The following is an 11,936-nucleotide window of genomic DNA, read 5'->3' on the forward strand; positions in this document are numbered from 1 at the left end:
GGCATTCAGGCATCTACTCTTTTATATTACCATTGAACTATATCTTGAGAATTTAATTTTAGAATGATTATAAGCTTCTTGAGATGAGTGTTCAGTAAACACTGGCTGAGTTGCCTACAACACCTTTGTATATTATATAATTCATGGTTTTTTTCCTGAAAATAGAGGATTTTAGTATAAAAGTATAAAGACATGATTTGCTAAATAAGGCATTAAATCCTAGGTTCTTGGTTCATCCAACATTTTGGATTAGGCTTTACCCCAAATAACTTAAAAGAATAAAGCAATACTTTGCCACAATAAGCTTAATTAAAATCTATTCTGAGTTATTTCACGCTGTATAATAACTTAGTAAATTATGCTCATCATCTGGTGATGGAAGTCAATTTCAAATGGAAATACTAACTTTAGGATTTCCCCCTTGACATGTGAATGTTAACAAACAGAGGTGTTTATCATGAATACAAGCAATGCTTCCATAATTCCATATGACGATGTATTCATAGACAGGCTTAAAATTTTAGCATATGAAAAGAGCTTACCTTCTAGAAAAAATGGCATGGTTTTCTTTACTCTCATCTGACAATTAACTTGCCGCCCGGTTTTCCTTTTAGAACTCCTCTGACGAGCCACAAGCTGAGCAATTCTTGCAGTTTCTGTACAGGCCATGGCATAGCAGGTAATCTATTCACGAGAGGTAAGGTGAGAGGAGAAACATTTCTCAGATTCACTGGTGCCTAGAGGCTCATTTTTAAAAGTGGATCTTAGCGAGTTTACACGTCCCAAATCAAACTCTATGCAAATATTTACATCTCTCTCCTCAATACTGATAGAGCAACATTACAAACATCACATATTCTACAAGAGAAACCACGAATAGTCTAGCACATTGAATAATCTTTCCTCAAATTGAAAATTGTATTTATTCCTTAAATAGGTATTCATTAAGCATCTACAATGTGCTAGGTATTATGGGATTAACAAATGAACCAGAAGAAACCTGTGTTCCACATATTATCTCATATAATCCTCGAGATATATTTTATTCCTATTTTATACATGGGTAATGGAGGCTCAGGAAAGTTAAGCAAACTTCCTAAGTCACACAGCTAGGCTACCTCTCTGAATCCTAAGTACGTACTCATAATTGCTATTTGTATTACCTCTCAAAGACCACCCAATCCTAATCTTGTCACTGAAGTGGATTAACTGGGTGACTTGGGAAAAATCAGTTTACCTCCCACATCTTAGTATTCTCAGCTGTAAGGAGGGAGTGGGCTTAGATCTGGGGTTTTCAAGCTGTTCATTGGCAGCTCCAGGGCCTCGCAGTGGCAGTGGCAGAGGAGTGAGGGCAAGGCAGGGCAACCTGAGGCCCTGGACCCAGTGGCACCTGCTTAAAACACAGCAGCTCAACTTTTCATCTTTTGAAAAAAACCGGTGTGATACATAGGAGTTTTTTTTCAAGTATGTAAGTCTCTAAAAGCCCCATCATAGTGTTAAAAAGTCTCTGATTCTAAGTTGAAATCAAGAACAGGAAAGCAACGAGGCTTTACATAAGCCAAGGCATACTCTATTCTTTGGCCCAGTATTTCTATTCCTGAAAATATATTACAAGAACATGATTGAAAGGAAGAAAAATTTACATACCGAAAATGTGCAATAGGGGTTATTTTAATAATCAAAACTTGGAAACATTAAAAATGTTCCTAATAGGAGAGCAGGGTTGAGTAAATTATAGCCTAGTAACCATATGAGGCATTATTAATATATTAATTAATTCATGAAGACATTTGATCATTCACACATTCAAACACGTATTTATTAAGCACCAACTATTAGCGGTGAAAAAACAATCATTCATCCTCAAGAAACTTACAAAAAAAAAGACACAAAGAGACTAAATAGAACACACTGTGTCAAGTGCTATCTTGGATGTATTACAAAGTGCCAAGGAGACAGAAAGGGGGCTTAAAGCTCTGTGGGAGAATCAGGGATGTTGAAACAAGTTTTATTATTAATATGATAGTTAATTAATTTATACATGCTCCTTATAAAAATTATTACAGATCAGGTGAGTCTTCCCTTTGATCACTCTCCCAATCATGGTCCCCTTTTCTCTCCTCTACCGCCTTCCCTATGCCACCAAACAGAACAACAACTATTACAAGTTTTGGGGAGAAATAACCCAGATCTGTTATATCTATTTACACATGCAGAAATGTACCCAGAAGAATGTGCTGTTTGGGGAGGTGGGTGCTTTTTGTCTTTTGGACAATGGTTTGTCTATATCTTTCACACTGTGCATTGGGCAGACACCAAGAGGTGAAACTGCTGGGTCACAGGGTATGTGCAATAAAACATTTCATTACTACACCAAATTGCTATGTTATACATAAAATATTCTTCCAGAGAAACTAAAAAATTTAAATACCATGATCATAATGATGTGAAGGCCAGAACAGCCTAGAGAAAGAAGGAATTCAAGACAAGGAGAATGGTAGGGATAACCCTGTAATAATCAAAGTGCTGAATGATCCATTAGGGATTGAACGAGGGTCCAGAAAATAGGAACAGATAGGAATGAGGTAAAACAATGAGAATTTATAAGTATCTATTAGCTTTGGTACTAGGAGGTCATTATGACCTGGGCAAAAACAGTTGTAGCAGGTTTATAATGCATGGGGTGTGACACTTGGCAGTTAGGTCTCCAGTACACTTATTTTGCTTGAACGCTGAAGACTGGGTAAACTTTAACTTTAAAATGTTTTATTTAATGTGGTTAGAGTCTTATTTTTACAATGAAAAGAATTTGAGGGAAAAAGTAAAAGACATCAGAATCTAGGTTGCGCTTTGGATGCTGTTCTTTCACTACCAATCTCAAACCACTTAGCTAGTACTTTTCACTTTGACTTCTATTCTAGTTAGGAGATTAGAAGTGCCAGGCAGGCAATTAAGATTGGTTTGACTCTTGTGACATGCACAATTACCTTCTTACCTCTCCAGATCTACTAGTCTCTATCCTCACAACTGCTGGCACACTTCTCAGATAGGCTTCTAGTGTAGGGTAACCTAACTGCTTAAAGGGGATCCAGTCTCCAGTCAAGGATCTGTACTCTCCTTGGAGTCGGGGTAATGCTATTCCGTTCTTATGAGACTGTAGGACAGCTCGTAGCATTTTTGAAACCAGATCTGCTTCCAGCATCTTCACCTATAAGAACATAATAGAAGGTTACTATAATAGGATTCATTAGTCTGTGGATTCAAATAGATTTTCAGAGTGTACACGTGTTAGATTATCCCATCAACTATTACAGAATATTTTCTGTGCTATTACAATACAGAGAAATAACTGCTATGGTGGAGAAAAGCACAGAATACTATGAGAAGACAGGGAAGTCAGATGGGCAAAAAGACTAGTCTGGGGAGGGAAGGGAATTTTTCCCAGATAAGGGGAGGCCTGAATGGAATCCTAAAGGACATGAAGGAATCAGCCAGGCAAGGAGGAAAAGGGTGTGTGGGCTAAGGATGGGGAGAGGTATCAACCTCAAGTAAAGGGAACAGGAAGTTCAAAAGGCACAGAGTTCAGAGAGAAGTACATGGTTGATTCTGAGGAATTCCAGGCAGTCAAGTGGCTGGACATAACTGAACAAAGACTCTAAGGTTATAAGCTGAGGACTGAAAGAGGTGGAGAGAGGCAGATCCAGATGAGACCCCTATATTATGTTAACATGTGCATTTTGGCAAACATAATGTGGGGCCTTAGAGATATTTTAAACAGGGGAATAAAGTGATCAACTCTGCATTTTAGAAAAGGTAACTATTCAGTAGTGGGGAAGATAAATGCAAAGGAGAAAAACTGATAAGTTGTCAAGATACTTGGAAATGTGGAGGACTTGAAAACAGGGCCCTGGGAATAAACAAAAAATCAATTTAAGAGGTGATTAGGAGGTAGAATCAACAGAAATTGATTAACTGGTTTGTATAATGAGGGAAGTTCCCAAGTTTCTAGCTTAGAAACATGGTGGGAAGTAATGACCCACACTGAGATGAGGTAGAACAGGTTTGTAAGAGAGGAAGAGAATGAATTCCTTTGGGACATATGGAGGCTGGGATGCTTGTAGGTCAGCCACACAGATATATTAACTAGGAATTCAGGTTAGAGATCTGAGGTGGATTTAGAGTTGCTGGCCTTCAACATATATGTGGTATTTGGTATCCAGGGGGTCAAAAATAAGGTTAAGGATGGACCTCTATGGAAGGCTGTCATTAAAGCATGGGCAGAGAAAGAAGAACCTATAAAAGGCTGAGAAAAAGTAATCAGAGAGATAGAAGTCGAAAAGGCAGAGCTGGTGTCATATAAACAAAAAGAGGAAAGAACCAAGAAGAATGGTTTATTCAAAAGTGTCATACACAGCAGACAGGTCAAGCAAGAGAAAAAATGATTTTTCATTGGTCAGTAACTGGCATTTTTCAAGATTAACCACTCATATTCTCTTTGGACTAATAGTAAATGGAATGGTGATACAATGACAGAATGACATTCAAGAAGCCAGGAAAAGTGGACTTAGGAAGGCAAGCCATGGACAACTTGTTAAAAAATTCTTCCTTCAGGGCGCCTGGGTGGCTCAGTTGGTTAAGCAACTGCCTTCAGCTCAGGTCATGATCCTGGAGTCCCTGGATCGAGTCCTGCATCGGGCTCCCTGCTCGGCGGGGAGCCTGCTTCTCCCTCTGACCCTCCCCGCTCTTGTGCTCTCTCTCTCTTTCATTCTCTCTCTCAAATAAATAAAATCTTTAAAAAAAAAAAATTCTTCCGTCAACAGTGCTACCCAACAGAACCTTCTGTGCTGATGGAAATGTTTTAATCTGTGCTGTCCAATACACGTGGTGACTGAGCACTTGAAGTGTGGCCAGCACGACTGAGGAACTGAATTTTTAATTTAATTGGAATTAAATGTGGCTAGTGGATACTATATTGGACAGTACAGAGTTCTAGACAGTCTTATTCTTTCTCTGGTTTAGAAAACAAGAAGGAGGCATAGTCTACAGTGCTAGCATTTCCCTCCTTTGTCCATTTTGAAAAGGAGATATGATATCAGTTTCTTTGTGAGTGCTCTTAATTATAAATATGATACTCAAATGACAGCGAGGTTTACATGGCAAATAACCTAAATACTCATTATATACTTCCCTCTGCTAAATATTAACTCTGTTCAAATAGTCACCACCAGCACCAACATTTAATTAATACTATGTGTATATACACAATGTGCAGTATAATAGTATTTGAAAGGGGAATGTGATAAAGACATATATTGTAAACCTTATGGCAACCACTAAAAATTTTTAAAGAAGCATAATTAATAGGCCAGTAGTAAAGATAAAGCAGGATAAAAAGTTAAACCAAAAAGCAATTAGATGTACACCTGAAACTATATACTACCATATGTAAACTATCCTGGAATTAAAAAAAAAAAGCAATTGGAAGTAAAAAAAAAAATTAGGCAAACACGGGGGGGCAGAAACAACAACCACCACAAAGAACAGATAACACAAATAGAAGACATGTGGCAAAATGGTAGATTTAAAGCCAACCACAGCAATAATTACATCAAATGTAAATGTTGAAAATATCTCAATAAAAATTTAGGTTTGGTGGAGTGGATATAAAAGACTTACCTACACACTATATACGAGAAACAACATAGGTTCAAAGTAAAAAGATAGAAAAAGATATGCCATATTAATTAATACCAAAACAAGGAATATCACCCAGGATAAGGACAGACATTACATAATTAAGGAGTTAATTCATCAGAAAGATATAAGAATCCCAATGTGACTGCACCAAATATCAGCGCTTCAAAACACATGAAGCAGAAACCAATAGAACTGAAAGAATAAATATCTTCACAATTATTTGGAAAATTCAACACTTCTTTCTCAGTAATTGGCAGAACGAGTAAACAAGAAATCAGTAAGGATATAGAAGAGCTGATTAACAACATCAACCAAACTGACCTAACCGATATTTATAGAAGACCCTACCCCAATAATAGCAGAATACACATTCTTTTCAAGAGCACGTGGGGCATTCACCAAAACAGAATATATTCTGGGACTTAAGACAATCCTTGACCAATTTAGAATAGCTGAAATTATACAAAGAGTATCCCATGACCAGAAAAAAATTAAATTAGGTATCAGTAACAGAAAGATATGTGGACAATCCCTACGTATTTGCAATTTAATGACGTTTCTAAAACACCAAGGATCAGAAAGGAAGCCTCCTTCAGAACAAAAACATCAGAAAATATTTTTAAATAAATGAAAACACAATGTACAGAAATTTGCTGGATGCCATTAAAACAATATTTAAAGAGAATTTTGTAGCATTATATGCCTATGTTAGAAAAGAAGAAAGGTCCCAATTCAGTGATCTAATCTACTATCTTGAGAAGAGAGAGCAAATTATACCAAAAGTAAGAAAAAGGAAGAAGTAATAAAAATGAGAGCAAAATTAATATCGAACTGATGAAACACATCAGTAATGAAATAGAGAAGTTAAAGAAAAAAATCATGAAACCAAAACTAGTTTTTTAAAAACATCAATAAAATTGATAAAGAAAAAGAGAAGACACAAATTATTATTAATGGGATTAAAGAACAGGCCATCAATACAGGTCATATAGCCATTAAAAAGCAAATATAATGAATAACTTACGCCAATAATTTTGGTCAGTTAGATGAAATGGAGTAAATTCATTGAAAGACACAAATTCTAAAGCTTATTCAAGAAGATATAAATAACCTTAATATCCCTGTATCTGTTAGAGAAGTTGAATTTGTAGTTAAAAACCTTCACATAAGGAAAACTCAAACCCAGATGATTTTATTGTCAATTCTACCAAAACTTCAAGAAAAAATAATGCTACTTCTACACAAACTCTTCCAAACAACACAGGGGAAGGGAATACTTCTAAACTAATTTTATGAGGCCAGCATTATGCTGATACTGAAACCAGAAAAAACATTGTAAGAAAAGCACAAACCAACATCCCTCATTAACATAATTGCAAAAATTCCTAACAAAATATTAACAAACCAAATCTAACAATATGTAAGAAGGATAACACATCATGATCAACTATGGTTTACTCTAGAAATGCAAGACTGGTTCAACATTCATAAATCAACCAATGTAACTAACTATATCAACAGACTAAAGGAGAAAAACCACATGATATCAATAGGTGAAGAAAAGACATTTGACAAAGTTCAAAATCATTTATGATAAGAACTCTCAGAAAGTAAGAATAGAAGGGGACCTCCTCAACCTGATAGAGAATATCTGAGGAAAACCCACAGCTAACATAATATGTAACAAGAAAAGAATGAATGCTTTCTCCCTAAGATTGGTAAAAGGACAAGAATGTTCACTCTCTTCATTCCTATTCATTATCACACTGGAGGTCCTTGCCAGTGCAAAAAGACTGATTTCAAGACTTACTATAAAAGTATATTAATCAAAGTAATGTATTGTCAAAAGGACAGTCACATCAATGGAACAGAATACATAATCCAGAAATAGACCAACACATACATAGTCAAGTGATTTTTGACAGTTACCAAAAAAATTCAATGGACAAAGTTCAAGACTGCTGTCTAGCTTGAAAAAGCTAAAACTGTAAAACGTCTAGAAAAAAACAAAGGAGTAAATCTTTGCAATCTTGGGTTTGGCTAAGATTTTATTTTAGAACACAGAAGAAAGAATTGACAAATTGGATCTCATCAAAATTTTAAATTTCTGCTCTTTTAAATTTAAATTTCTGTTGAGAAAATGAAAAGACAAGCCACAGACTGAAAGAATATATTTTCTTTTTTTGTTGTTTCTTCTATTTTTTTTAAATTTTATTATGTTATGTTAGTCACCATACATCATTAGTTTTTGATGTAGTGATCCACGATCCATTGTTTTCATATAACACCCAGTGCTCCATGCAGTCCTAGCAACATATTTGTTGATTCATTATGCAATTCATTATGCAGTCCTAGCAACAGCAATCAGACAACAAAAAGAAATAAAAGGTATTCAAATTGGCAAAGAAGAAGTCAAACTCTCTTTTTGCAGATGACATGATACTTTATGTGGAAAACCCAAAAGACTCCACCCCCAAATTACTAGAACTCATCCAGCAATTCAGTAATGTGGCAGGATACAAAATCAATGCACAGAAATCAGTTGCTTTCTTATACACTAACAACGCAACTGTAGAAAGAGAAATTAAAGAAACAATTCCATTTACAATAGCACCAAAAACCGTAAGATACCTCGGAATAAACCTAACCAAAGAGGTAAGGGATCTGTACTCTAGGTACTACAAAACACTCATGAAAGAAATTGAAGAAGACACAAAAAGATGGAAAAATATTCCATGCTCATGGATCAGAAGAATAAACATTGTTAAAATGTCTATACTACCCAGAGCAATCTATACCTTCAATGCCATCCCGATCAAAATTCCAATGACATTTTTCAAAGTGCTGGAACAAACAATCCTAAAATTTGTATGGAATCAGAAAAGACCCCGAATCACCAAGGAGATGTTGAAAAAGAATGTATTTTCAGAACACAACTGGTAAAGGACTGGTAACCAGTATATATAAACAGCACTCAAAACTCAATAAGAAAACAAAGAGCCCAATTTAAAATGTGCAAAATATTTGAACACATACTAAGTTTACTAAAGTAGAGATGTAGACGGCCAAAAAACACATTATTCTTTAGGGAAATGAAAATTAAATCTGCAATGAGGCATCACTTACCCATCCATTAGAATAGCTTAAACTTCTAAAAAACCAACAATATGAAGTGCTGATAAGAATGCAGAGCTACTAGAATTCTCGTACATGTCTGGTGGGCTTGCAAAACAGTACTTTGAAAAAAAACAGCTTGGCAGTTTCTTATGAAGTAAGAAGCATATACTTATCATACAATCCAAAAAACTTACATGTATGTCATTACCCAAGAGAAATAATTACATATGTTCATACAAAAACCTGTAATTAAATATTTATAGTAGCTTTATTCATAATTACCACCAAATTAGAAACAATCCAAATGTCTATCAGCAGGTCAATGAATCAACAAATATGGTACATCCATGTGGTGAAGTACTATTCAGCAATTAAAAGGAAGAAACTATTGATACATAAAACTATATGGATGACTCTCACATTATGCTAAGTGGAAGAAGACAGACACAAAAGACTATATGCTATATGATTCTATTTATGTAACATTCTGGAAAAGGCAAAACTATATGCATAGAAATTAGATCAGTGGTTGCCAAGGGATGGGAGTATAGGGAGGGGATGGACTACAGAGAAGGCACAGCGCAATTTGGGGGAGTGATGGAAATATTCTATATCTTGATTGACAAACTATGTAAGTTTATCATAGTACTGTACAAGTTTATCCATAGTACTGTAAACCAAAAAAAGGTGACTTTTATTATATGTAAAGTATGTATCAGTAAGTCTGAGAGAAAGAAGTTCTTTCAAGTTGTGCCACTTTGCAGGCAACTCTCACCTTCTCATATACACTGTCCTGGCTCCTGGCAACCACTAATCTGCTTTCTGTCAGGACAGATCACTTTTGCCTGGTGTTCTTGAGTTTCATCCATGTTTCCCCATTTATCAGCAAATACTTCTTATACTATGATAAGCAATATTTCACTGTGTAGACATGCCACAATTTATTTATCCATCTGAATGTTGATAGGCATTTGGGTTGCTTCCAATTTGGGGGTATTATAAATAAAGCTGCTTTGAATAGTATAAATCTTCGGGTAGACATATGTTTTTCTTTCTCTTGTGAGAATCCAAATTCTGAGATTTGGATTTTCTAAAAGTTTAATATACATAATAATTCTGGGAGCAAAGTATTCTCACTTTATAGATGAGAAAACCAAAGCTCAGGGAAGTTAAATAACCAAGATATGAGAAGGTATATGGAAGCCACTCACAGGGATGGTACAGATTCCAAGTCAGTGAGATGGACAGGCACTCTAAAGAGTAGACAGAAAATTCATGGCAGCAAAAGATGACAGCTGCAGAGTCTCAGAACCTCCATTCCCTTTGGAGGGACACTTCAAGCGTGTTGGGTAGCAGCTCAGAGAGGATGGCTTTGGGACCTATATTTCAAGGTTGCCAGAAGTTAAATCTAAAGTGTAAATTCTGGCTCTTAAGTAGTATACTCCCGATGTAAGAGACAGACTTTGATTTGTAATGGTTCCTGACTCAACAGTCAAAGATCACTGAACCTTTACCGCACAGTTATTTCTTCAAGTAGGAAAAACCATAATGGAGGCTGGCCAAGTTCTAATATGCAAGAGGAAAAACCAAAGGATAACCTACTAACCTCTCAGAGCAAAGCCTCCCCAACTTTTTTACCCCCACCTTTCCCACCTTCTTTCCTTCAAAACTGTCCCTCCAACCTGTTCATCTAGAGCTCTTCTGAGTAAAGTTGGACTTGCATCTCTGTGTATCTCCAAATGGGCCTTGACTATGAATTATGGACATGTGATGTGTAGATATGATGCCAGGTGGTCAGCACACATGTAGGAATACACCCACTTGGATGTGAGCAGTGCCTGGATCTGTTTAGACTAGACTGTTTATGACATTTGGCTCTTCCCCAGTCAGAAGTACTATAAATTCCTGCTGAGAGTTTCAGTAGGAGGGACTTATCCTTCACCTTGAGAAGGAGTTTCTACTGCCTCCTCCTTCCCTTCTTTCTGGAAAGAGCATCTGTTCCATTACCACCTCTTCACTGTGGTCTACTTTTCCCAGCTACATTAGTGGGTGGGCGAAATCACGAATTTGTGATTTCTCATAATTCCATTCTACTCACTAATGGACATCCTATGTCCATAAATCTCATAAATTCTCATAAATCCATTCTACTCACTAATGGACATCCTATGACTAAAACATAATGGAACTCCAATATGATGCTGGCTCGAAAGGACAAGTCTAATCTCATCTTAGAAGCTAACCAGAGATTGGTTCTATAGGCTGCCCTATGTGAAAGCCTTCTACTCCTTCCACCCTTGGGAGAATCACTTCAGACCACTTTCTCTGAAATGTCCCCTCTACTTCCTAAGTTCTGCTCTGAAAGAACTGCCTGCCAGCAAGGCTCTCCCAAACATTAACAATTTGGGGGTGCCTCTAACTAGTAATTGATATATTGATTTTGATTTGATTGTGGGGAGAGACGAGGGATTGCAGAAGGCTGTGCCCATGCCTCCTCTTGCTGGTGTCTCCAAGTTCAATATCACTGTGCAAAGAGCACTTATTTTCCTGGGACAAATCCTTTCTCCTGGGGCTCTGATCCCCTTCTCTGTAAAATGAAGCAACTCATGTGAGACAGGAGTCCATCAAAATCCTAAAGGAGAACACAGGCAGCAACCTCTTTGACCTCAGCTGAAGCAACTTCTTCCTAGAAACATCGCCAAAGGCAAGGGAAACAAGGGCAAAAATGAACTATTGGGACTTCTTCAAGATAAAAAGCTTTTGCAAAGCAAAGGAAATAGTCAACAAAACCAAAAGACAACCGACAGAATGGGAGAAGATATTTGCAAATGACATATCAGATAAAGGGCTAGTATCCAAAATCTATAAAGAACTTATCAAACTCAACACCCAAAGAACAAAGAATCCAATCAAGAAATGGGCAGAAGACATGAACAGACATTTTTCCAAAGAAGACATCCAAATGGCCAACAGACACATGAAAAAGTGCTCAATATCACTTGGCATCAGGGAAATCCAAATCAAAACCTCAATGAGATACCACCTCACACCAGTCAGAATGGCTAAAATTAACAAGTCAGGAAACGACAGATGTTGGCGGGGATGCGGAGAAAGGGGAACCC

General features: G+C 36.7%; 1 protein-coding gene across 6 annotated transcripts in view; it reads right to left on the reverse strand.

The window, feature by feature from the left end:
- TDRD7 (tudor domain containing 7) overlaps positions 1-11,936 on the reverse strand; it is a 77,772-nt gene that overhangs the window by 58,105 nt on the left and 7,731 nt on the right. For 3 of the 6 annotated variants that reach the window (XM_035016239.1, XM_035016243.1, XM_035016238.1), the window contains exons 2-3: positions 2,996-3,208; positions 543-684 (exon numbers count right to left, since the gene is read on the reverse strand). In XM_035016239.1, the coding sequence (XP_034872130.1) occupies positions 543-684; positions 2,996-3,202 (349 nt within the window). In that variant the 5' untranslated portion in view covers positions 3,203-3,208. Of the gene's footprint in view, positions 1-542; positions 685-2,987; positions 3,213-11,936 lie in introns of those variants that run through there. The other 3 variants (XM_035016240.1, XM_035016241.1, XM_035016242.1) reach the window with 3 other exon arrangements.

Source organism: Mirounga leonina, unplaced genomic scaffold, assembly GCF_011800145.1.
Source record: "Mirounga leonina isolate KUSES-001 unplaced genomic scaffold, KU_Mleo_1.0 Mir_170, whole genome shotgun sequence".
Taxonomy (NCBI): Eukaryota; Metazoa; Chordata; class Mammalia; order Carnivora; family Phocidae; genus Mirounga; species Mirounga leonina.